At 46.9% G+C, this 23823-nt stretch overlaps 1 protein-coding gene across 14 annotated transcripts in view; it reads left to right on the top strand.

The window, feature by feature from the left end:
- LOC138488440 (apoptosis-inducing factor 3-like) overlaps positions 1–23823 on the top strand; it is a 1275087-nt gene that overhangs the window by 220846 nt on the left and 1030418 nt on the right. For 5 of the 14 annotated variants that reach the window (XM_069615388.1, XM_069615390.1, XM_069615386.1 and 2 more), the window contains exons 2-3: positions 2583–2644; positions 2796–2829. The exons of 4 other annotated variants lie outside the window; for them this stretch is intronic. In XM_069615388.1, the coding sequence (XP_069471489.1) occupies positions 2583–2644; positions 2796–2829 (96 nt within the window). The remainder of the gene's footprint in view (positions 1–2582; positions 2645–2795; positions 2830–23823) is intronic. 5 more of the 14 variants (XM_069615394.1, XM_069615398.1, XM_069615399.1 and 2 more) reach the window with 2 other exon arrangements.

Here is a 23823-nt window from a genome sequence, read left to right as displayed (position 1 = left end):
AAGGGGAAACCCCCTCCCTCTCACTCAGAAGGGCCATGTGATATCCTGCCTCCTGTTGAGAGTCTGTGGGGGGTTAAGAGTTCTCAGCCTCTTGGCCTCTGGGAACAGCAGGTTGCTAAGATTTTCAATTAACCAACAAGCTTTGAAGTCCCTGCCCTTCTTGCAACTCCTAAATACAGTTTCCCTATCAGAGTTTAGACCGCTAGCGCCGCCTTGGGGAATTTGTCGGTACTGCATCCATTTTTGAGTTGTCTTGAATTTGACAGGAGATTTTTGCTATTATTTTGATAGGCATCCTTACATTAGAGTGGTGATGTGGAACCCCCCCACAAGAAGGTTGTATCTTTGGAGTGGTCTTGTGCCAACTGCTCAGTTCTCCTGGATTCTGGCGTGAATGTGGGTGGCGACAGCTCATCCCCACATCCACCCAGTCTATTGATTTAGTTTGTTCTGGGATAGAATAATGGGCGGCGCCAGCTCATCCCCACATCTACCCAGTCTAAGGATTCAACATGGGTCAAAACCCTTGACGCAATCAAGTAAAGCTCTGGTCTAAATTATCTTCATGGAGCTTCCTGATTCCACTAATAGATATGCTTAGAGGTCTGCATTCGAATATTTCCCTCCTAGTAAGGTTGGATACCAAAAGCCATATGTCTAAGAGGATTATGACATTCAAAGGGCTACGGCAGGGTGTTTCTTGGCTCCTGCCTTATTCAACCTTAATATTTCAGCCTTGTCTGCCTTATTAATGAAAGTAATGGTAGTCCCTCTTAAACTGGGCTAGGCTTCATTCTGTTGGCTTGCTTACAAAGATGGCTTGTTTATTTGAGATCAAACACCTATTGGTCAACAAAGGTCATTGGCAGTGTTGATGACTATAGGTCAAATAACATCTTTGTAATAAATACTCCCTAATTAATTGTTATGGTCCTCTCTGCCTCCGCGAAACACACAGAATTTAATTTGAAAAATTAAAATGGTCCAGCTGAAAGGTAATAGATCAATTTAAATATTTGGGCATTAATGTAATGAATAAACCTAATAGTTTGTAACCATTTAAAGGGTTATGCTTTTACATTTTACATACAGTACACTTTCAAAGTTTCTGCTTTTGCCTTTCTATAAAACTAAAGTGATCCCCTGCCTTTGCTATGGTGCCAATTGTTTTCCTACAGAAGATTTAAAGCAGTGGTCTTTGCTGGAAAAAGTTCTAATATGGCAAAAAGTGTTAGATTTACCAGGTGTGCCAGTCCCAATAATCAGATACTTTGCTTACCCCTCTATCAAGGCATAATTATCTTGAGACCTATTGCTTCTTCTAAAACCTTTAGTTCACTCATCCCATTAATCTTTTCCTTATTGAAACCTCTGATGGAGGATGGGCGTTCAAGCATTATTACCGAATGGGTTCAGTACTGTAGCAGAGTTATTTCTACTGAAATCATAATAATCCTTTATTGATTTAAAAAAAAAAAGCCATTTGGGAACAGAGACAGATGTAAATTCAGATATTTTATTTCCTATTACAAACCTTTTCAGATCTTGGGGAAATCTGCAAAAAAGCACTGTGTTGCCAGGCTATTTAGTTCAACACCGTTGTAGAATTCTAAGAAATGCCTTTTTGAAGATCCATTTAAACGGATTTCAAACAAACAAAATCTTGGGGGTGAGAACAAAATTGCCTCATCGTGACACAGTATGTCGATATTGTAAAGATGTTAATAATATCAACTTTGGAGCATCTTTATATAAACTGTGTTGAGCTACAGAATTTGAGGCATTTGTGTTTTCTTCACTTTGTTCATGACATTTCTTCTTTAAGCCTGACTTTTTTCAGGACCGCATTTTAGGCGATTCTAGCTGCTGTTAGAATTATTAAAGTGGCTTTTATCTTCTATATAACCCAAAACATGTTGGATATTAGAAATATTTTTGTATGTGGAGGTATGTGTGAAAAGTTTATTTTTAACTGTATTGCACAGTAAATAATAGCAATAAAGAAAGAATTCTCTACCTATTACTGTACTCCTCGACTCTAGACCCCTTCCTCAGTTGGAATCCCCCTCCCTCCACCTACTGTCACCAATAAAGCATAGCTTTTTGTTTGATCTGGCCCAAGCAGATGGGAAAGGACTGTTGGTGAAGTTGGTAGAATCAACAAGGGCGTTCCTTGGTGTAGTTTGTGTTCATGCACCACACTTTGAATTGCACTGCTTTTATTCTGTATAAAAGGTTCTGGTCCCGTTCCCATTGCAGATGACAACCCATTAATATGGAAAAAGGGGGCTAGTGACTGGGATTACAGTTGTCCCTGAGCCTATTCTATTCATACCCACACAGTACGTGCGAACATTTATTTTCTAACATATCGACATATAAAAGTAATCAAACCTTTTTGTAAACCCGTTTTCAGAAGATGCCTTTTTTCAGCAGTTGCTTGTTAGTTTGTTTATTTCTGTCACAATTACAGTTTGTCTGAGCTAAGTGGTCAACTCAATTCTGTAATTTTTAACTCTGGATTTTTCTATGCAGATCTCTGGATTTCAAAGTTTCAACTTTTTGTGTTATTTCCCCTTTAGTGATGTTTTTTGCTACCTGGTTGTATGCTCCGTGGGCAGGATCAAGAAAGTGGTGATGTTTGGTAAGGCAGTTATCAACTGGAATACTCTGTTTTAAAAATAAACATTTATATCAGAATTGAGGTTTTTTTCATTAGTTTTTATTGTATTTAATCTATGGCATTTTCTAACAGTATATTACTTTATTTTCTACCTATTTTTGCGGGCATGGAGTTAGGCGATTTTCATGGATTATCAAGACAATAAGGTAAGATTACACTTTCCCTTTTTTCAATTTAAATTCATTGTAAAAAGAAGTTTGTCTAGAATGTTCTCGTAACAATTAGCTTTGTGTTTAAAGCTCTGTATAGGGGCAAATGTGTTCTTTAGTGCAAGATACTGGCTAAAGGCCTCTTCCTAGCCTTCAATTTTCAAGTTCGTCTGAGTATGGAGTTTATTTTATTTATTTAATGCCAGAGGTGTCAGAGCTCTAAAGATTACTGAAAAATGTGTTTTCCTCCCTCCTTGATTTTGTTAGATGTGCAAGTCGGTTTGTTTAAAATAATTGGATGCTGTATTGAATGTTTTCCTGATTTTTGTCTTTTAAATATTCTGTTTAATATGGTATCTTAAAAGTCTGCAAATCCAGCAAAGAAGAATTTAGCTCCCTGTCGTCACTGCATTATAATTGTGAAACTACATGAAATGGAAGCATCAGCATTGAGCTTATTGACAGTGCTTCAGAGCTTTAATCAGTTTTGTATGTTAAGTACTGTGACGAATCCAGGGAATTTGCCCCTTCTCCCAAAGGGATAGCCACCCCCCTTTGAGGGTAGGGAGATGAGACCACTCCACAACAGCCTCCCTAGGAGTCGAGAAAAGTGGGACTTTACTGGGAGAGAATCCCGCTTTGGGCACAAGGACTCCCGCTCCTATGAGGAACTCCCTAAGCCAATCCCCATGGTGGCATATATGGGTTCATCCAATATGAAACACTGGGCAAAATTCATAGACTCGACTAAGGATCATACACCTTGGTACGGACAAGAAAGAGGGTCTGTCTCTTAAAGACCTCCATTTAACTAGGATGAAGAAACTAGAAGAGGACACACCGGGGCGTGGTGAAGCTGACGCACGCATGCAGGGGAAGCCCCCGAACAGCGTAACACAGAGAGGTGGAGCTGAAGAGAGCTGTGGAGCGAGCAACTTTCGAAGGCGCTCCATATGTAAGAGCAAGTCGTTAGAGGTCCAGCGTCTAAGCGGCAGTAGAAGCTACGGAGACGGGAACTCAAGTCCCTGTGGTAACTTGACCAGGATGGCTTTGTGGTGGGCAGTGTGCATGTATAACAATGCCGTAATCACTCGCCTGAGGAATCAGCAAGACAGCCGGTTACAGAAAGTGATACATGATCGCAGTGAGGGAGCCAACAGGGAGGGAGACACTGGCAGAAACAAGAAACCGGAAAACAGGAACGAACGAAGACCCCAGCAGGCACCAGCCCCGGACACGTTCCCGTGCAGACACCAAGGTAACTGGGAGAACCTGGAGGCCGCTGGGGAATCGATCCAAATCGGGAGAGACTGGTCCCAGTGAAATTGACGAGAACTGGAATGTAACATTAATGAAGTGGAACTGTAATATTCTAAGAACAAGCGTCTACTTTAAGCTTGAAAGAGAGACTATTGAAACTATTGAAACTGAGGCACAAGCGCTCTGGGAAGAAGGAAAAATACCAGATACTTTAAAGGCTGAAGAGAAAAACAAATCAGAGGGAGAACATACTCCAATAGGTGAAAGAGAATTCTATGAAATAAAGGCAAATGGAGCTGATAAGAGCAAAGAGCCACAAACCAAATTACCCCAGGAGACGGAGAATATTAATGGTCAGGAAAGCATATACTAACAGAAAAAATGGCTTATCAAACACTTGAGAAGTTAACCAGTCACTCCTGTGGGAAAGATTCCCTTATATTCTTGTATTTAATTAATAGATTCTTTTAATGCAAAAATGATGTCAAATAATAACAGATTAAATCAAATGTATTTCTTTTTGTTCACAAATGACATCAAGGAATTTTACAAATGTCTTCTTATAGACAAACTGTATATTAATAAAGAAGAAAAAAGAAAACTCTATTTCGAAGGGATTGTGTCCTCCGACGTATTCCTTATCTTTGATAGATCATCTCCCAGCTTGCTCGCCTCGGAATTTTTTTTTCAGGAGAGGGCGCTGCGCGTCGACGTCCCTCGAGCCGATGTCCCTCGACGGCCTCCGTATCGGTGCTGACTGACATCACCATGCGTATAAATGGACTCGTGTAGCACCGGTTGCTCAGTTCCGTTTTTCCGCGCTTCGTGGGGCCTCGGAATATCGTTGCTCAGTTCTTCAGTCAAATATATCGATATATTCCTCGTGAATACCGACTCGTACTCGATGGCTTCCTCACCCGAACCGACGACTCCACGGTCCGGCTTCAAAGACTGTGGAAAGAAAATGTCGTTGACGGATCCTCACAGGATCCGTTTGTGGTGCCTGGGAATCGAGCACCATTGTTCGGAGTGCGAGGACTGCATGTCCATGACGGCGAAAGCCTTGAAGGAGCATAAGGGGAAGCTTGAGAGAGGTAAGGCAGTTAAAACTTCTTCAAAAGTTTCCTCGGCGGAGTCGAGACATTCGTCTCCTCGCCATCATAAGACATTCTCGTTCTAGGTCTCGAAGCAGTTCCCATCACTCTTCGAGATCTAAGCATTCAAAAAAGAGACGTCGAAGATCCCCTTCCTCGTCTTGGTCTTCCGTTTCCCCAAAAAGGGTCTCCTGCCCCACAAAACATAGCTCTCAGGCTGAGTGGTAGGAATTCAGGAAAAAGATGCGAAGCGTCTTCGAGAAAGCGGCCTCGACCCCCTCGAAGACTGCTGAGAGTGATACCCTGGGTGAAGGACCCGAAAAATCAAAAATCCGCGAGTCGCAGTACCTGGTGAAAGAAGCCACTCGAGCGCGTCACAAACCTTCGAGTAAAGGCAAAGTTGCGTCTTCGGCGCCGTCGTCGAAGATCCCTTCGACACATAGATCGGCGTCATCGATGCCGTTATCGAAGGGTTCTTCGACGCACAGGTCAGTCGAGTCGACGCTGTCTTCGAAGCCGAGAAAGGATAAAACCACAGCCAGTGGCCATACCCAGAGCCTCGAGCACGAGAATGTCATCGACAACCTCGAGTAGAATCCCGATACTCTCGAGTTCATCGAGGCCTCTACCACCTTTTTCGACGCCTTTTTCGATGGCTTTGAAGCCTTTAACGTCTGCGTCATCGACGTTTTCTCAACCAATCATGACAAATTTGGCTCCTTCTGCTCTGGAAATGGGATTTATACCATTTTCAAGACCTGACCACTCCAGGGTCTTATCTTCTATTTATGAAGAAGGGGAGGATTCAGATCAGGAAAGACCTTTTGAGTTGCAGGGATCTGCAACTCATGCACCAGAGGAATTTACCTCTGAGGAAGGTAGGTTGAAAGACTTCCACGAAACCCTATAGCAAGCAAGTGGGTTGGACACTTCCCCAGAAGTGGAATTTGCCACACCAGACCCAGGGGAACATGCTGAAACCCCGTACAAAACCTTGATTGCAAGAATAATAGAGTTTATGGGATTGTCCACACCCTCACCTGCTTTTCCGCAAGACGACCTCACAGACATCTTGGTCAAAGGTCCACAGGAGGATCCTGTGGTGCCATTTCATGCAGCATTACAAAAGAGAATATTGGCCAACTGGGAAACACCTGAGGTAATCCCAGCAGTTAAAAAAAAAAAAACGATCAGCTTGTCATGATGCCTACCCCCGGGCATCCGGATCGAGTCCATCAGCCCCGGGAGCAGGCATCCAGATACTCGTTAAAACCCCAACAGCCCCCAGGCTCATAGACTTTACTTAGCTTATGCAGACCATGCTGCAAATGAGTCCAAGACAACGTGAGGCCTGGATGGGACTATTTTATTACAGGGACTATTTTTTCCTCGGGTGTGGTTCTGGGGAACTTCTTACATGGGACTACTTTGCAGGTTATTTAAACCACGCCCGAACAGCAGCTCATGCTTCGTGTTGTTCTGCATCCAGCAGCGTAACGCTCACCGTGTCTGCAAGTCAGCATCCAGTCTTCTGCCACGCCCGCCTCGAATCCGGAGCTCCTAGACAAAAGGAAAAGAAAGGCGAAGAGGTTAGATCACGGACATTATTTGATTCCTTACCTGATTCCGGACCCAGCACATCTCCGAGCCTGGAAAGGACATTATTTCAGCACGTGTCGCTTCGCCAGCAGCAGCGCCGCGTTTTACTCACCAGTCCACCGCATCTTTCAACTCGGCACTGCCTCCATCATTTTCTTCATCGAAACCCTGCACCTGGGGGGAAAACAAAAGGAATAACAAGGTGAGCCGAGAAAACTGACAAAGACAATCTCTTTGCCACCATAGGCTTACCTGCTTTACCACCGGAGGTATTATCCTTTAATTCGCCGCATCTTCCTATGGCACACCTATAAAGGGAGAGAAAACAGCAAGTTAAACCCATGCAACTTTTACCGGACAGTGTTTGGTAATACAGACTCTAACCTGAACGCCATCAGCTGCCTCCAGGCAATATTCTTTTGGACCCAGCTGCAACCTAATGAGGGAATGGAACAAGAGTGAACATCGGACATATTGAACTCTTTGAACTTTATAGACACTGGAGTCAATATTCCTCCGGAACTCCTCCAGTACCTTCAAACCAGTGAAGGAACTGGTATCTACGCGCCCCTGCATGCCATGCAGAATGGAGAGCTCATCATTTAAAAACATAAGGTGAGGTTACCAAGAGGGGATATCGGAGGTGATAAGTGGGGAGAACGAGAACAGTTGTGGGGGGCCATCACTAAAGTCCACGGGTGGCTAAATCCCTTTCTCCACTTGCAGGAGAATACTTCTACGCGTCCAGCAGACAAGATTAGGCGGGCCAGTCCAGACTGTCATCTCTTCACTACGCATCACGTTGGTGGAGACCGCAGCTGTCCGGGTCCGATCGATGCCCCTGTGGGAACCAGGTGAGCGTAACACAGCTAAATATCGGGTGTCTTCTGCTGACCCTGACTATTTCTCCAAACACCCAACTCCAGAGAGTCTGGTTGTTCAGGCAGCTACTTCAGCAGGTAGTAAATCGGCTTTCCCTACTGTTCCACAGGACAGGGTTAAGAGATATGACTCGATGGCCAAAAAAGTATTTTCCGCATGTAGCATGGCGTTGAAATCCATCAATGCTACTTGTACGCTCGCAAGGTTCAGCCACACACTTTGGGAGTCAACGGCTGACTGCCTCCCGGAGGGAGAAGAAAGGGAAGCGTTTCTCAACATCATTAAGGATGGTAAGGACGCAATGTGCGATTCCCTTCAGACTGGCATCGATTCTGCTGACAGTATCAGCAGGGCCATGGCGGCAAGTAGAACAACCAGGAGATTTGCTTGGTTGCGAAAGTCTGGTTTTGCTCCAGATGTGCAAAGCAGACTCTTGAATATGCCCTTTGATGGCTCTTCTTTGGTAAGAAGGCGGATGACAGTTTAGAAAAACTACAAACATCGAAGGCAGCAGCAAAATCCTTAGGCGCTGCAATCCGTCAGACACCATATCGCCCTTCAGGAACCTCTTGGAGAGGTAAGTCCTTTCGCTTCTACTCCGCATTCGGAAGAGGTAGAGGACGACCGGCTCAAAGGGGACAAAGAACTACCCGAGGTGGACGGGGTAGATATTCAAAAGCCGCAGCAACAGCAGGTGCCTCTTAACCATCGGCATCTGCATCAGCCGCCCCAAAACCACTCTGAGGACTTCCCTCACAGGACACCTGTAGGAGGCAGGTTGACTCAACATCTGGCGGTATGGCAGGCTATCACGTCAGATGCTTGGGCATTGGAAACAGTTGCCCAAGGTTACTGCCTGCCTTTCCTACGCATACCTCAGAGTCATCCACCGGGGATCAGCTCTCAGAAAGCTCCAGATCCGCTCCTCTTGCATGAAATTTTGGACCTGCTAGAGAAAGGTGCCATAGAACCGGTACCTGTAGCAGAGAGGAACAAGGGCTGGTACTCCCCTTACTTTCTCATTCCAAAGAAAGACGGAGGACTGAGACCCATCTTGGACTTGCGAGAATTGAACAAATTCCTCAGGAACGACAAATTCAAGATGGTCACTCTTTCTCAGATCCTCCAGGCCCTTCAGTTCCAGGACTGGTTGGTATCTCTGGACCTTCAGGACGCTTATTTCCATGTGCCTATCCATCTCAAACACAGGAAATACCTGAGGTTCGCAATTGGCAACTCTCACTATCAATTTCGAGTGCTGCCATTTGGGCTGACCTCCGCCCCGAGGGTCTTCACCAAGTTAATGTCGGTAGTGGCGGCAAGTCTAAGGAGGGAAGGGATTCACGTCTACCCCTACCTGGACGATTGGTTGATCAGGGCTGTTTCTTCGGAACAAGCTCAAATCCAGCTAAATCACGTGTGCCACTCCCTTCACAAAGTGGGCTTCTCCCTCAATTTAAAGAAGTCATAAATGATACCATCGCAGAGACTCCAGTTCATAGGAGCGATCCTGGACACTTCCCTGAGAAAAGCCTCGCCACCAGAGGTGAGGGCTCAAGATATTCTACAGATGGTTACCAAGTTCCAAGATGCCCAACGTCTCCCAGCCTTCGACTTTTTGAGGTTGCTAGGCCTCATGGCATCCTGCATTTTCCTAGTGCCAGAGGCTCGCCTGAGAATGAGATCCCTCCAGTGGGCACTGAGGACTCAGTGGTCACAATTCTCAGGGAGAATGACAGATCTTCTTCAGGTTCCCGACAGGGTGGCTCGAGACCTTCAGTGGTGGGCCTGTCAGGAGAACATTCTGAAAGGAGAACATTTTTGGCAACCCTGGCCGGAGATAACAGTAGTCACGGATGCCTCACTCACGGGGTGGGGAGCCCACGCCAACGACTTGACCATCAGCAGTCGTTGGTCTCCATCGGAGTCCAGACTACATATCAACCTGTTAGAGCTGAGAGCCATCAGACTTGCGCTGAAGACGTTCCTGCCAGCTGTACAAGGGAAAAACGTCCTGATAATGACGGACAACACGGTGGCCATGCATTACCTCAACAAAAGAGGAGGCGTAGGATCACTACCCCTGTGCAGAGAGGCGATGCAGCTCTGGTTTTGGGCAATCCAAGAAGGAATCTCTCTATCGGCAGTTCACCTAGCCGGAGAGAAGAACTTGACAGCGGACGCTCTGAGCAGGTAGAGCACAGTCTCCCACGAGTGGGAGCTAGCTCAGGAAGTCCTTCAAGAGATCTTCGTCCTTTGGGGAACCCCTCAGGTGGATCTGTTCGCCACCAGCCTCAACAGGAAATGCGATCTGTTCTGCTCAAGGGAATTTCCCCCGAGAGGAGCTCTGGGAGACGCGTTCATAGTGGACTGGGAGTTTCCGCTTCTGTACGCGTTCCCACCGGTCCCTGTCATTCCTCAAATGATCAGGAGGTTGAGAAGATTCCGGAGGACCATGATCCTAATTGCCCCGGATTGGGCCAGGAGAACGTGGTACCCGGACCTTCTAGACTTGTCCATCTGCCCTCCAATTCGACTTCCACTCAGAGTGAACCTACTCTCACAGAAGGGAGGTCAGGTTCTCCATCCAGACATCAAAACCCTCAACCTTCACGCTTGGCTTCTGAAAGGCTGAGGTACAAGGATTGGGACCTCCCTGATGATGTTATGGAAGTGTTGCTTTCGGCAAGGAGGCCAGCAACAAAGTCTTTATACCGCTGCCGTTGGAACAGATTTTGCAGCTGGTGTAGAGAACAGAATATCAACCCTTTTTCATGTGGTACACTAATGGTTTTGTCCTTCCTACTATACTTGGTAAATTCAGGCCTTCAAGTTGGCACCATTAAGGGCTATCTCGCAGCACTATCCATCTTTAAGCACACTGCGGAAGAACCATCCTATTTCAAGTTACCCTTGGTAATACAGTTTCTAAAGGGGTTAACCAATGTTTATCCCCCAAGACCATTCCAAGTTCCCCTATGGGATTTAAACTTAGTCCTAACTTTCCTGATGGGCACACCTTTCGAACCACTCCATTCTTGTTCGTTAAGATTCCTTACCCTTAATGTTTTATTAATAGCACTTACATCTGCTAGAAGGGTGAGCGAATTACAAGCTCTTTCTTGTAAACCCCCTCACACAATCTTTCACAAAGACAAAGTTGTCCTGCAAGTGAAGCCTAATTTCCTCCCAAAGGTGGTTTCTGAATTCCATATCACTCAGAAGATTACCCTACCATCTTTCTATCCTCCTCCTCATCCGGGGAAAGAGGAAGAGAGGTTACATGGGCTAGACCCTAGAAGGGCTTTAAGTTTTTACATCAGTAGACTAGCCAGGATAAGACAGGCAGACCAGCTGTTTGTAGGTTACACAGGTCACAAGCTCGGGTTACCAATAACTAAGCAGACCATTTCCAGATGGATCATTCTAGCCATTCTGGAATGTTCTAAACTGGCAGGGAAAGAGCCCCCTCAAAACCTTAGGGCTCATTCGACCAGAGGGTATTGAAGCTTCATCGGCCCTCAAGAGGTGTGCCGGTTAAAGACATCTGTGCGGCCGCTACATGGTCGTCTGTCCACTCCTTTACACGATTTTACAACTTGGATTCCTCCTCCAGTCAAGAGACTAGGCTTGGAAGGGCTGTACTGCATTCTATTCATCAATAGAAGACAGCGTGAAGTCAGTACTCCCTCCTCCAATAATAGAATACTGCTATGGGAGCCTATCTAAGATGAGGAATACGTCGGAGGACACAATCCCTTCGAGGAACAAGTTACTTCTTACCTTTTAACGTTCTTTCGACGGGATGTTCCTCCGACGTATTCCTCATCGACCCTCCCATCCATCCCCGCAGTTCTACTTTCCTTGTTGTTGCAGCTTACGCTCCTTCAGGGTGATTAGTCTAGTCCAGAATTAATTATTGTGGGCTACAAAACGGAACTGAGAAACGGACACTGCGCGCGGCCTTTATAGGCAGGATGACGTCGACGTCGATACGGCGGCTGTCGAGGGACATTGACTCGGAGGACTACGACGCGCAGAGCCCTCTAGAGAAATATTTTTCCGAGGCCAGCAGAGCTGGAAGGAGATATCTAAGATGAGGAATACGTCGGAGGTACATCCCGTCGAAAGAATGTTACAAGGTAAGAAGTAACTTGTTCTTCTAGGCTCGGAGATGTGCTGGGTCCGGAATCAGGCAAGGAATCAAATAGTTTTCGTGATCTAACCTCTTCTCCTTTCTTTTCCTTTTGTCTAGGAGCTCCGGATTCGAGGCGGGCGTGGCAGAAGACTGGATGCTGACTTGCAGACACGGTGAGCATCACGCTGCTGGATGCAGAATAACACAAAGCATGGGCTGCTGTTCGGGCGTGGTTTAAATAGCCTGCAAAGTAGTTCAAGGTAAGAAGTTCCCCAGAACCATACCCGAGTAAAAAATAGTCCCTGTAATAAAATAGTCCCATCCAGGCCTCACGTTGGCTTGGACTCATTTGCAGCATGCTGCATAAGGTAAGTAAAGTCTATGAGCCTGGCGCCTATGGCGCCAGGACTGATTTCTATGATGAGCCTGTCGCCTAAGGCGCCAGGACTGAATCCAAACAGCCCCCAGCCGGGGCTTTTGGGGTTTTAATGAGGATCTGGATGCCTGCTCCCGGGGCTGATGGACTCGATCTAGATGCCCATGGGTAGGAATCATGACAATCAACCTGTTGGAGCTGAGAGCTATCAGACTAGCGCTGAAGGCTTTTCTGACATCTGTACAAGGGAAAGATTTCCTAATAATGACGAACAATACAGTGGCCATGCACTACCTCAACAAAAGAGGAGGCGTAGGATCACTGCCACTGTGCAGAGAGGCGATGCAGCTCTGGGTTTGGGCTATTCAAGAAGGAATGTCTCTATCGGCAGTTCACTTAGCCGGAGAGAAGAACTTGACAGCGGACGCTCTGAGCAGGCAGAGCAGAGTCTCTCACAAGTGGGAGATAGCTCAGGAAGTCCTTCGAGAGATCTTCGTCCTTTGAGGGACTGCGGTTCCAAGATGTCGCTTACAGACCCACACACCGTCTGCCTCTGGTGCCTCTGCGAGGACCACGCCACCGACGACTGTGATGATTGGCAGTCTTTGACTTCAAAGTCCTTGCGGGAGCAGAAGAAGTAGTTATCTGTAGGTAGTGTTTCCAAACCCCGAAAGTCGAAATCCGCTGGGCTTTCGACCGACGATTTGAGGGACGACTCTCCGCGTCGGCATAAGTCCAGGGGGTCTCGGTCCCGGAGTGGTTCCCGCCATTCCTCTGCCTCTTCTGGGCACTTGAGGAAGCGCAGTCACCGGTCGCCTTCCCCGTCCTCGTCTGAGGACTCCGCCAGACGGCGGGTAGCTTGTCCCAACAAGCACTCATCTCCGGCGGAATGGGACGCATTTCGCAAGGAGATGATGGCGATTTTTGAATCGCAGCCCTCCGTTCCCTCCGCGCCTTCGAAATAAGCTGGCAAGGTACGCGCTAGGGCCGCCGCTCGCATGCCTTTGTGCTCGGGAGGTTGGCGCGATCATTTGGAGCCGTTGAGGTCCCGATCGGACAAGGTCGATAGCTCTAGACATGCCTGTTCCAGGTCGCCATCGAGACCGTCCGAGCCCGTGAGGTCTTCTAAGAAGACGTCGATGCAATCAGCGCCATCTCCGTCGCAGCCCTCAACGCCTTTTGTGGAGGCTTTACCGGAGGTACCCCGTGCATCGGTGGAAACTCAGAGGAAGGCCCTGCAGAAGTCAGTGAGGCCTGTATTTGAACCTTTTTTCTGTGCCTTCATCCAGGGATTTATTCCAGCTTCTGGATTACATCTATGAGGTGGATGAAGGGTCTGATGGAGGTTTGGTTCCTGATGAGGTTCCTGACAAACTCTTGTCTGGTCCTTGCCAGTTGGAAGACCTGCCTCAGTCTTTGCACAATGCCAGTGGTCTGGACACCTCTCCGGAGGTTGAGTTCAGTAGGCCTGAGCCTGGCACGCACGCCGAGTCTTCATACCGGCGTCTCATGTCGAGGGTGACGGAGTACTTGGGGTGGTCTGCGCCACCAGTGGATTTTCTGCAGGATGACCTGACAGATGTCCTTGACCAAGGTCCACCCACTGACCCGGTGCTGCCATTTCATATGGCTTTACAGAGAAGGGTGGCGGCGGCTTGGACTGCTCCAGAGAGTCTCCCGGCAGTGAGCAAGTCGTTGTCGAAAAAATACTGTCTGATGGCTGGGTGTTTTCTTCAGGGGGTATGGATTTACAGGCAGCCAACTCCATGTGTGCCTTAGCACGTTTCACTCACACTCTGTGGAATTGTGTGTCTTTGGCGGCTGAACATGTTCCCGAAGGGGAGTAACGGGATGGTTTTCTTGCCCTCGTTCCGGATGGCAAGGATACCATGTGTGAATCCGTTCAGTCAGGTCTGGACATGGCAGACTGTGTCAGCCGGTCCATGGCGGCGAGCACCGTGATGCGCAGATTTGCGTGGTTGTGGAAGTCGGGGTTTGCTCCTGATGTACAAGCCCAGCTTCTCAACATGCCTTTTATGGTGTACATCTTTTTGGCAATAAGGCTGCCGAGCGCCTTGAGAGGTTGCAGACCACTAAAGCTGCAGCAAAGTCGTTGAGCGCTGCAGTCCGCCAACCTCTGCCTTTTCGTCCTAGGGGACAGCAATGGAGGGAAGGTTCCTTTCGATACTACTCTCTTTTGGCAGATCGAGGGGAGCGGCCAGTCAAAGGGGCCAACGTAGGAGTACTAGAGGTGGAAAACAAGGTACTTGAGGTGCCAAAGCCGCTCGGGCAGTTGCCTCTTTGCCCTCAGGCACTGCCACAGCCGCTTCAGCTCAGTCATGAGGCCATGTCCCATGGTTCGCCGGTTGGGGGAAGGCTGGTGCAGCATCTTGTAGAATGGCGTGCCATCACTTCAGATGTGTGGGTTCTGGAGATCATAGCCCACAGCTACTGTCTTCCTTTCCGGCAGAGGCCTCACGACAATCCACCAGGGAATCTCTCTTTGAAGAGTCTGGATCCGCTCCTTGCGCAGGAAATCAATTCCCTACTGGAGAAAGGCGCCGTAGAACTGGTGCCTGTAGCCGAGAGGAACAAGGGGGATGGTATTCCGCTTTTTTTTTTTTATCCCGAAAAAAGACGGGGGACTGAGACACGTCATGGACTTGCGTGGTTTGAACAAGCTCCTCAGGAAGGACAAGTTCAAGATGGTTACTCTCAAGTCCTCCAGGCCCTTCAACTTTAGGACTGGTTGGTGTCTCTCGACCTCAAGGACGCCTACTTTAATGTGCCGATTCAGCCCAAGCACAGGAAGTACCTGTTATTCGCGGTTGGCGACTCGCATTTTCAGTTTCGGGTCCTGCCGTTCAGATTGACCTCCGCTCGAGTGTCTTCACCAAGCTCATGGTGGTGGTGGCAGCGTATCTCAGGAAAGGGTGGATTCACGTCTACCCCTACCTGGACGATTGGTTCATCAGGGCACGCTCTCCTCAGTCACCTGCCACTCCCTTCACAAGCTGGGCTTCTCCCTCAACTTGAAGTCCCACTTGACACCTACCCAGCGGCTCCAGTACGTCGGAGCAGTGCTCGACACATCTCTGGGGCAGTGTTACCCTCCCCAGGTGAGGGTGCATCACATTCTGCAGATGGTGGACAAGTTTCAACGTGCCCAAAGACTCCCGGCTTTCTAGTTCTTGAGGTTGCTCGGCCTCATGGCATCCTGCATTCTTCTGATGCCAGAGGCCAGGCTACGGATGAGATCTTTGCAGTGGGCTCTCAAGATGCAGTGGTCGCAGGCCTCGGCAGGATGTCGGATCCAGTTCAGGTGCCGCCCTCTGTCGCCCAGGATCTTCTGTGGTGGGCCGTCAAAGGCAATCTGATGAAAGGGGCTCCATTTTGGCTACCCTGGCTGGAGGTGACGATCGTGACGGACACATCCCTCACGGGATGGGGAGCTCATGCCAACGAGTTGACAGTCAGCAGTTGTTGGTCTCCATCGGAGTCCAGACTCCATATCAATCTGTTGGAGCTGAGGGCCGTCAGGCTTGCCCTGAAGGTTTTTCTGCCGGCTGTGCAGGGAAAGAATGTCCTGATTCTGACGGACAATACAGTGGCCATGCACTACCTCAGCAAAAAAGGGGGGGGGGGTCAGGGTCTCTCCCTCGGTGCAGAGAGGCGATGCAGCTCTGGTTCTGGGCCATCCAGCAGGAAATTTCCATCTCTGCAGTTCATCTGGACGGAGAGGAAAACGTGGCGGCGGACGCTCTGAGCAGGCAGCGCACGGTCTCTCATGAGTGAGCGCTGGCTCAGGAGATTCTCCTGGAGATATTTGCCCTTTGGGGGACCCCACAAGTGGATCTCTTCGCCACCAGTGTCAACCGGAAGTGCGAAAGATTCTGCTCACGGGAATTTCCTCCAAGAGGAGCCTAAGGGGACGCGTTTGTAGTGGAGTGGTCCTTCCCACTGCTGTACGCGTTTCCTCCAGTCCCCGTCATTCTGCAAGTGCTACGGAGGTTCGGTTCCCGAATGATCCTCATTGCTCCGGCATGGGCCAGGAGAGTGTGGTACCCGGACCTTCTCGACATGTCCATCTGCCCTCTACGCTGTCTTCCCTACCGAGACGATCCGCTCTCATGGGAGGGGCGGGTGGGGGTCAGGTTCTCCATCCAGAGGTCAGTTCCCTCAACCTTCATGCTTGGCTTCTGAAAGGTTGAGGTATAAGGATTGGGACCTCCCTGAAGAAGTGATGGAGGTGTTGCTTTTGACCAGAAGGCCCGCAACAAATTCCCCGCAACAAATTCCCTGTACCGTTGCTGTTGAAGAAAGTTCTGCGACTGGTGCAGGGTTAAGAATGTGGACCCTTTTTCATTTGCCATTCCTGTGGTTCTGTCTTTTTTGCTTTCATTAGCCCACAAGGGCCTGCAAGTGGGTACCATTAAAGGTTACCTGGCGGCGCTGTCCATATTTAAGTGCTCGTCTGAGGAGTGTTCTTATTTCAAAATTCCTTTGATTTCTCAGTTTCTGAAAGGGCTCACTAATGTGTTTCCACCGTCACCTTTCCAGGTGCCCGGTTGGGATCTGAACCTGGTTCTAAAATTCCTAATGGGAGCTCCGTTTGAGCCTTAAGTTTCTTGTCCTTTGAGACGTTGACCTTTAAAATTGTATTTTTAGTTGCGGTTACTTCCGCTCGTAGAGTGAGTGAGTTGCAGGCACGATCCGCCAAACCACCCTTCATGGTGTTCCATAAGCACAGGGTTGTCCTTAGGGTTCGTCTTTCTTTTCTTCCGAAGGTTGTCGGAATTTCATTTGAGCCATAAGGTCATTCTTCCGGCATTCTATCCTCCTCCGCATCCTGGTAAGGAAGATGAGAGGCTCCATAGGTTGGATCCTAGGAGAGCTTTAAGTTTCTACATCTCACGCATGTCCCGGGTCAGAGTGGACGATCAGCTCTTTGTAGGTTATGCTGGAAGGCGTTTGGGACAAGCTGTTACTAAGCAGTCTTTGTCTAGATGCATTATCTTGACAATCTCTGAATGTTATCGTTTGGCGGGTAAGGACCCTCCGGTAGGCTTACGGGCCCATTCTACTAGGGGTGTGGCTGCCTCTACTGCTCTGCGGAAGGGTGTTCCCATTCGTAACATTTGTGAAGCAGCTACATGGGCCTCTGTCCATACTTTGGTCAGACACTACTCCCTGGATTCTATCCTTGGGCAAGATTTGGCTTTTGCTAAGGCAGTCCCCTATTCTGCAATTTGATTGGGCATTCTAAAATTCTAGATTCTTTCCTCACCTCCATATGTTGGTACTGCTTTGGGAGTCTGTCATAGATGTGGAATACGTAGGAGGAACCAATCCCCTCGAAGAAAAAGTTACTTTCTTACCTGGTAACGTTCTTTCGATGGGATGTTCCGATGACGTATTCCACATCGAACCCTCCCAGCCTGCCCCTCTACAGAATTTCTTATGCGATTGCAGCTTTCGTTTTCGCAAGGCTTTCTGTAGTAATGCTGGCAGAAGATTGGTACCACACGTTCTGGGAAAAATCTAAAACTGAGGCTACGGGCGTCGTGCATCCTACATATAACATCTGGTGACGTCAGCCGTCGAAGGAGGTCCTCGAAGGGGCGTATCGACGCAGGACACAGAACTTTTTCTGAAGCAGCACAGCTGTGGTGATTACCTGTCATAGATGTGGAATACGTCGTCGGAACATCCCATCGAAAGAACATTACCAGGTAAGAAAGTAACTTGTTCTCTGTAATGTGGTCTGTGGGAACAAGTGACATGTCCCCAAATGAACCTGCTATTAAGCCCTTAATACCTCATTGTCCACTCCTTCTGCTAAACAAGCATTTTGTTTGCTGTTTCTTTTCTAAGAAAAACAAATGCACGAAACAGGAATCAGGAGTTGGCTGTAAAAACAGCCTCCTGTCCTGTATCGTCATAAAGTACTAATGTAGGCTCATCACCGTGACAGTAATGCAGAGTGTGGCGTCATACGTGATTGGGTAAAGCAAACACAAGTTTCAGTGTTAATGTGGCAGCCATTTTATGAGACACAGCCTCAAACATCCAACTCGTGATTTCAATAATCAACCCTATACAGGTAATGTTTTCTCAATTAGATAACGCCGTACAAAATAACTCTACGTTGCTCAGTTTACCGTACCATACTGATGCACCAACATACATAGCGATCAACCGCGCAGCAAGTCAAGCTACGTCTTATTCTATAAATATCCCGCATCCTACATGTATTTAACGGAAATAAGAGTGCTCCATTTCAATAATAAAAATATAAATGGAGTATACAATCTAGTGACATGTCCGTCAATTAAAGGCAACCGCTATTAAAGGCATCCTATTTAACGGACATCTTATGACTAAATGCATTTTAGTTGCTGGTCTAATGTATATTCAATACAATATCTCTGTATTCCAAAATGAGAGATACTCCTATCATTTATTCTTGGTGCTATGTGAGCCGCCATATTGGATCATGTTAATTTTTTCACATATCTCATGGCGACCGATGTTAACGGACTGCCAAAAACTGTTATCAACCATGTTAACACTTTAAACTAAACAAGTCATTCTTTAAGTACATAGCTTAAGTATACCATACAGTCAATTCCTACGTTATAAGAGGCTTATCTCTGAGGACCAGGAGTTCATCACAACATTGACTGTGCAAATGAAACGCACAGAAAGAGGTTACTCTGAAGCTACAATATCAGCAGCTATAGAAAAAGCTACTGCAGTGCCAAGAGACGAGGCACTAAAATCTGTACAAAAAAATCAAAGGCAGACTTGTTGGTATATGTAACAACTTACTCCCAACAGAGCCAGAAAATCAAGAGAATATTGAAAAGGAATTGGGATATTTTGAAAATAGAATCCACTCTTGCCCAGTTAGTTGAATAACTGCCAACATTTGCGTATAGGAAAAGTAAGTCATTAAGGGACTATTTGGTTTGGGCGGAATATACTGAGTACAAACCAAATGAAAAAACCTTTAAAGGTACATTAGCTTGTAATAAGTGCCAGCATTGTTAGAACATTATAAAAGGCAACTATATTAATCACCCCTATGATTGGAGAAAGATTTAATTGAGACAACCACATGTGATTCCTCTAATGTTATCCACGGGATCAGATGCCCTTTTGGCATCTTCTATGGTGGTTTAACAACAAGAAAGGTTAAATTGAGGTGAACGGAACATAAATCCAATGTTCGAACACATCAATCTCATTCACCAGTAGCACAACATTTTGACGCAGCACAACACACTATAGCTCAGATGAGATTTATAATCTTAGAATATGAAAGGCCCCACTAAATGAGGAGGGGATTTAAATATCTTCATCAAAAAGAGATATTTTTGAAAGAACGCTTAGCTGCCTTAAATCCAAGAAGGATGAATCGGGAATTCAATCTTGCATGTGTTCTGTGAAATTAATGGGATTTAGCTACAACATGAGATGACAAACTATATCATTTGTTGTGAATTGTGATAATTGGTTGCTGTAGATATGTACTTTAACAATTACCTTTTTAGCCTAAAGTGTTAGCTTTGTTGACAACGCAGTTTTACCAGTTTAGTTAAACACCTGTTGAAATTAGATCTGTGAACAAATGAATATCTGTGACAACTTGTTGATGTAGTTATGTATTTAAACAATGATTTGTTTAGTTTAAAGCGTCAACGTAGTTCTGCCGGTGAACACTGGTTGCCATGAGACCTACAAACAAGTGAACATCAATCAAGGATGTAGTTATGTACTTAAAGAATTACTTGTTTAGTTTAAAGTGTTAACATTATTGATAACAGTTTTTGGTAGTCCAGTTAACATCGGTCGCCATGAGATCTGTGACCAAGTGAACGTCAACCAATATGGCGGCTCACATAGCACCAGAAATAATGAGTATCTCTCCTTTTGGAATATTAATATATTGTATTGAATATACATAGATCAGCAACTAAGAATGAGTTTACTGTCATATAAGATGTCTGTTAAATTGGATGCCTTGTTGACTTTAATAGCGGTTGCCCGGTGACTGACCTGCCACTAGATTGTAGACTCCATTAATACATTATATATAGATATTTTAATTCTATTGTTTCCACATTGCAATCTCTGGCATTTGTTGTATGCTGAAAGTATTATTTTATCTGTATGTTCCTTTTTTTTTCTTTCCTCGTTTTCATTGATGTTAACTATTGAGGTATTATAACGACAACTCATGTACTGTTTTTTCGAAATGAGAATAAATTGGTTGCAAAAAAAGAAACTCCTGTAGCGGCCTTATGCCTTGGGGTGGGGACCCACTTGGGGTGGTCTGGCGATCCCCTATATACCTTTTCTGGGTTCAGCATCCACGCGCTTGGGGCAGCCTCTGACCTCTGATCACTCCACTGTTCGACCAACCTCCCAGAGAAAAAAACAAGATGCCTTTCTGTTGGGCACAGCAGAGGTCAACACCTTATGTATGCACATCATAGAATCCGCAGCAACGCATGTAGACACTGTGTCCTGTGGTATATTCATATGGCTGAACTGCAGAATAGGGGCCTAACTGAGAAGTAATAAGTCAATTCCCAAAGATCTGTTCTGCCAGTTAGCCAGATAAAGTGAGAGCTATTCCATTTCACAGATTTCAGATTTTCCATGCTACCATAGATGAGCTGATTCAGGAGAAGATTCATAGATTGTAGGCAAAATCCCTGACAAACAACCTTCTTACTCTACTCGCAGCACACACAAAGCAAGGTCTTATTTGATTCAACAGTGCAACAAGCAGGAAACAAACAAGGGGTTATTCCACTCTTCAGGATCATATAAGCAGGAAAATGAATTCACTCTCGCCCACAGAGCAGCCTTCTCTGGTCGTATATTGGGTGGCTCATTTCTCAGAATCTTAAAAGGCCATCTCCAGCGGTCCATGAATGTTCTTGTTTCTTACTGTGTTTCCTTGTACTAAACAATAGCATATCGTAACCAACATGGGATCTTCTTGCCTGACCTGTTTCCTACCACAAGCGAAGCGGGATAACTTCTTCCTTAGGTTAAGTAACAGAACTCACACAAAATCTAGGGTCTCGAGAGAGAGCGAGAGAAAACAGATTGTCACTACTGTAGAGGCAAATATCTATCGGTAGCCTAATATTCTATGGGCCTCATGAGTATGGCGTAAAATCGTCAGTAATTACGCAGGACGTAATTAGTGTTACTGCCATGTCCTCGCTCGGAATTAGAGTGCACGCACCAACCATTGGCAGAAGCTGTAAATCCGTCTAGCGAATTACTGATGACAAATGAGGAGCAGCGATAAATCCACCAATATCTGGCAGATTTACCATTACTGCTGTAAATTGGCGGAATCATTCCGCTGGTGGAATTGCCGAAGTTTTCTTTTTTTTATTTTTTTTTTTAACAAATTTAATTGATTTTTACAACAAACAAAAAATAACCATCACACCCGACATTTCCGGTTACAAGCTTTTTTGCATACATTTGCATATTATTTATTACTGTCTTCCCCCCATCCCCCTGCTTTAACTCGAGCTTCCACCTCAGTCCCTCGGATTTCCTTTTGCTTGGTGTTAGTCCCCTTCGCCGTTCTTGGACGTGTCATAATCACTGGATATGGCGTGGGGGGATCCCGACAATGTGGCTACCAGTTGTCTCCATGCTATCAGAAGTCCTACTTCATCAACCTCCCCTTTACTGGCTGCCTCATACCATACTACTGTCTCGGCATCAGCCCATTTCAGGAGATCATTCCACCATACCTCTGGGCCTGTGGGCTGCTTTCCAGCCCAAGGCTATTCTCTTTTTGGCCAGGATGTAGGCCAAGTCCTTGAGTTTGCAAGCATGTTTCAGGTTGCATGGTCTGGTAAATCCCCCCCATCATGCATGCCCATACGGATTCCACATCTAGCTTAATTCCCTTTTCAGATAGTCGTAGCTTAACTTCCTCTCAGAATTGTCCCATCTCCGGGCATGCCCAGAACATATGGATCATCCCGGCATCCACCTCCCCGCACTTGGGGCATTTTTGTACTCCTGTACTCCCAAATCTGGCTATCTTTTGGGGGGTCATGTATGCCCTGTGGGTGACATATAACTGGATCTGCTGCAGCCTCCCATTCCTAGACACCTTTTTATGATATCTTGGCTCTTTCCCAAAGCCGTCGCGCATGGGTTCTCCCGCTTCCTCCTCTGTCTCGTCTCAATTGGAGCAACTCCTTACCCACTCTCGACATCACCAGTTCATAAATCCGGGATATTTCGTGCCCTCCCTCCAATATATCATACATCGTTTCTAAGGCAGTATCAGGTTGTTCGGCTAGTGCTATTTCGGACCACGTTTCCTTCACCCACTTAACTATTCTAGTGTACGTGATATATTGCCCCATATGTACCCCAGTTCCATCCACTATCGTTTGGAAGTCCAGTGCGCTCTCGTATTGCCATATATCTCCCAAGGTCACTAGGCCTACCGGCTCTCAGTGTTTACGGATCCCTCTCCTCAATTGCTCATCCACCCCGCATAGCGCCACGAGTGGCGCCTGTGGGGAACATGGGATCGGGTTTCCCACAGTTTGACACGCTTTGCGCCATGTCTTCCAGCCCAGTTCCAGCAATCTCGGTTGCCCATGCAGCTCTGGTTTGGGTAGCCATATCAGTTCTTTTAGGAATTAAGACTTGCATTCCCGCTTTAGCAATCTAGATTCTGCTGTCTCGTCTTCCGACAACCACCTAGCAACATATTGTAGTTGCCCTGCCAAGTGGTATATCTCGAAATTCGGCAGGTTTATGCCCCCTCTGTCATACGGATTCTGTAATTTCCATAGGGCTACTGTTTCTGGAGTTGTGCCACAGGAAGCCTCTACATAAACTCTGGAATTTAGTAAAAAAGCGTTTGGTCAGCATGTATGGGATATTGTCATGATGCCTACCCCCGGGGAGCCAGACCAGGTCGAGCAACCCCGGAAGCAGGCATCAAGTTTTTTTGAGCAAGCCCAAAAACCCCTGCTAGGGGCTGTTTGGGTGCGGTCCTGGCGCCCATGGCGCCAGGCTCATATGGAGAGTCAGTCCTGGCGCCATAGGCGCCAGGCTCATAGAGTAGAACTTACCTGATGCAGACCATGCTGCAGAGCTCCAAGCCAAATGAGGCTTGGAAGGGACTATTTTACCTAGGGACTATTTTGTACTCGGGTGGGGCTGGGGAGGAATACTTACCTGGGACTACTTTGGTGGCTATTTAAACCGCGCCCGAAGAGCAGCACACGGTTCGTGTTATTCTGCATCCAGCAGCGTAACGCTCACCGTGTCTGCAAGCCTGCATCCAGTCTTCTGCCACGCCCGCCTCGAGTATGCAGCTCCTAGAAAAAGGGAGGAACAGAAGGAGAAAAGGTTAGAATAAGAGCAAACCTTCGATCCTTACCTGAATTCCGGATCCACCGCGCCTTCGAGCTGGAAGAAAGAAGCATTTTACGCGCACCGCCTCGCCTGCTGCAGCGCCGCGCTGAACTCGCCGGCCTTCGCAGCTTCCTCACGATCCACCGCATTCCTCTGCACGTTCCCGCCGCATTCTGGCACCTAAGGGAAACACAAGAACAACAAAGGTGAGCCAAGGA

Source organism: Ambystoma mexicanum, chromosome 9 (genome assembly GCF_040938575.1).
Source record: "Ambystoma mexicanum isolate Mex_15411 chromosome 9, UKY_AmexF1_1, whole genome shotgun sequence".
In the NCBI taxonomy this organism is placed as follows: domain Eukaryota; kingdom Metazoa; phylum Chordata; class Amphibia; order Caudata; family Ambystomatidae; genus Ambystoma; species Ambystoma mexicanum.
Note: the sequence above shows the minus strand (reverse complement) of the source record. Positions and strands in the feature narration are given on the sequence as shown.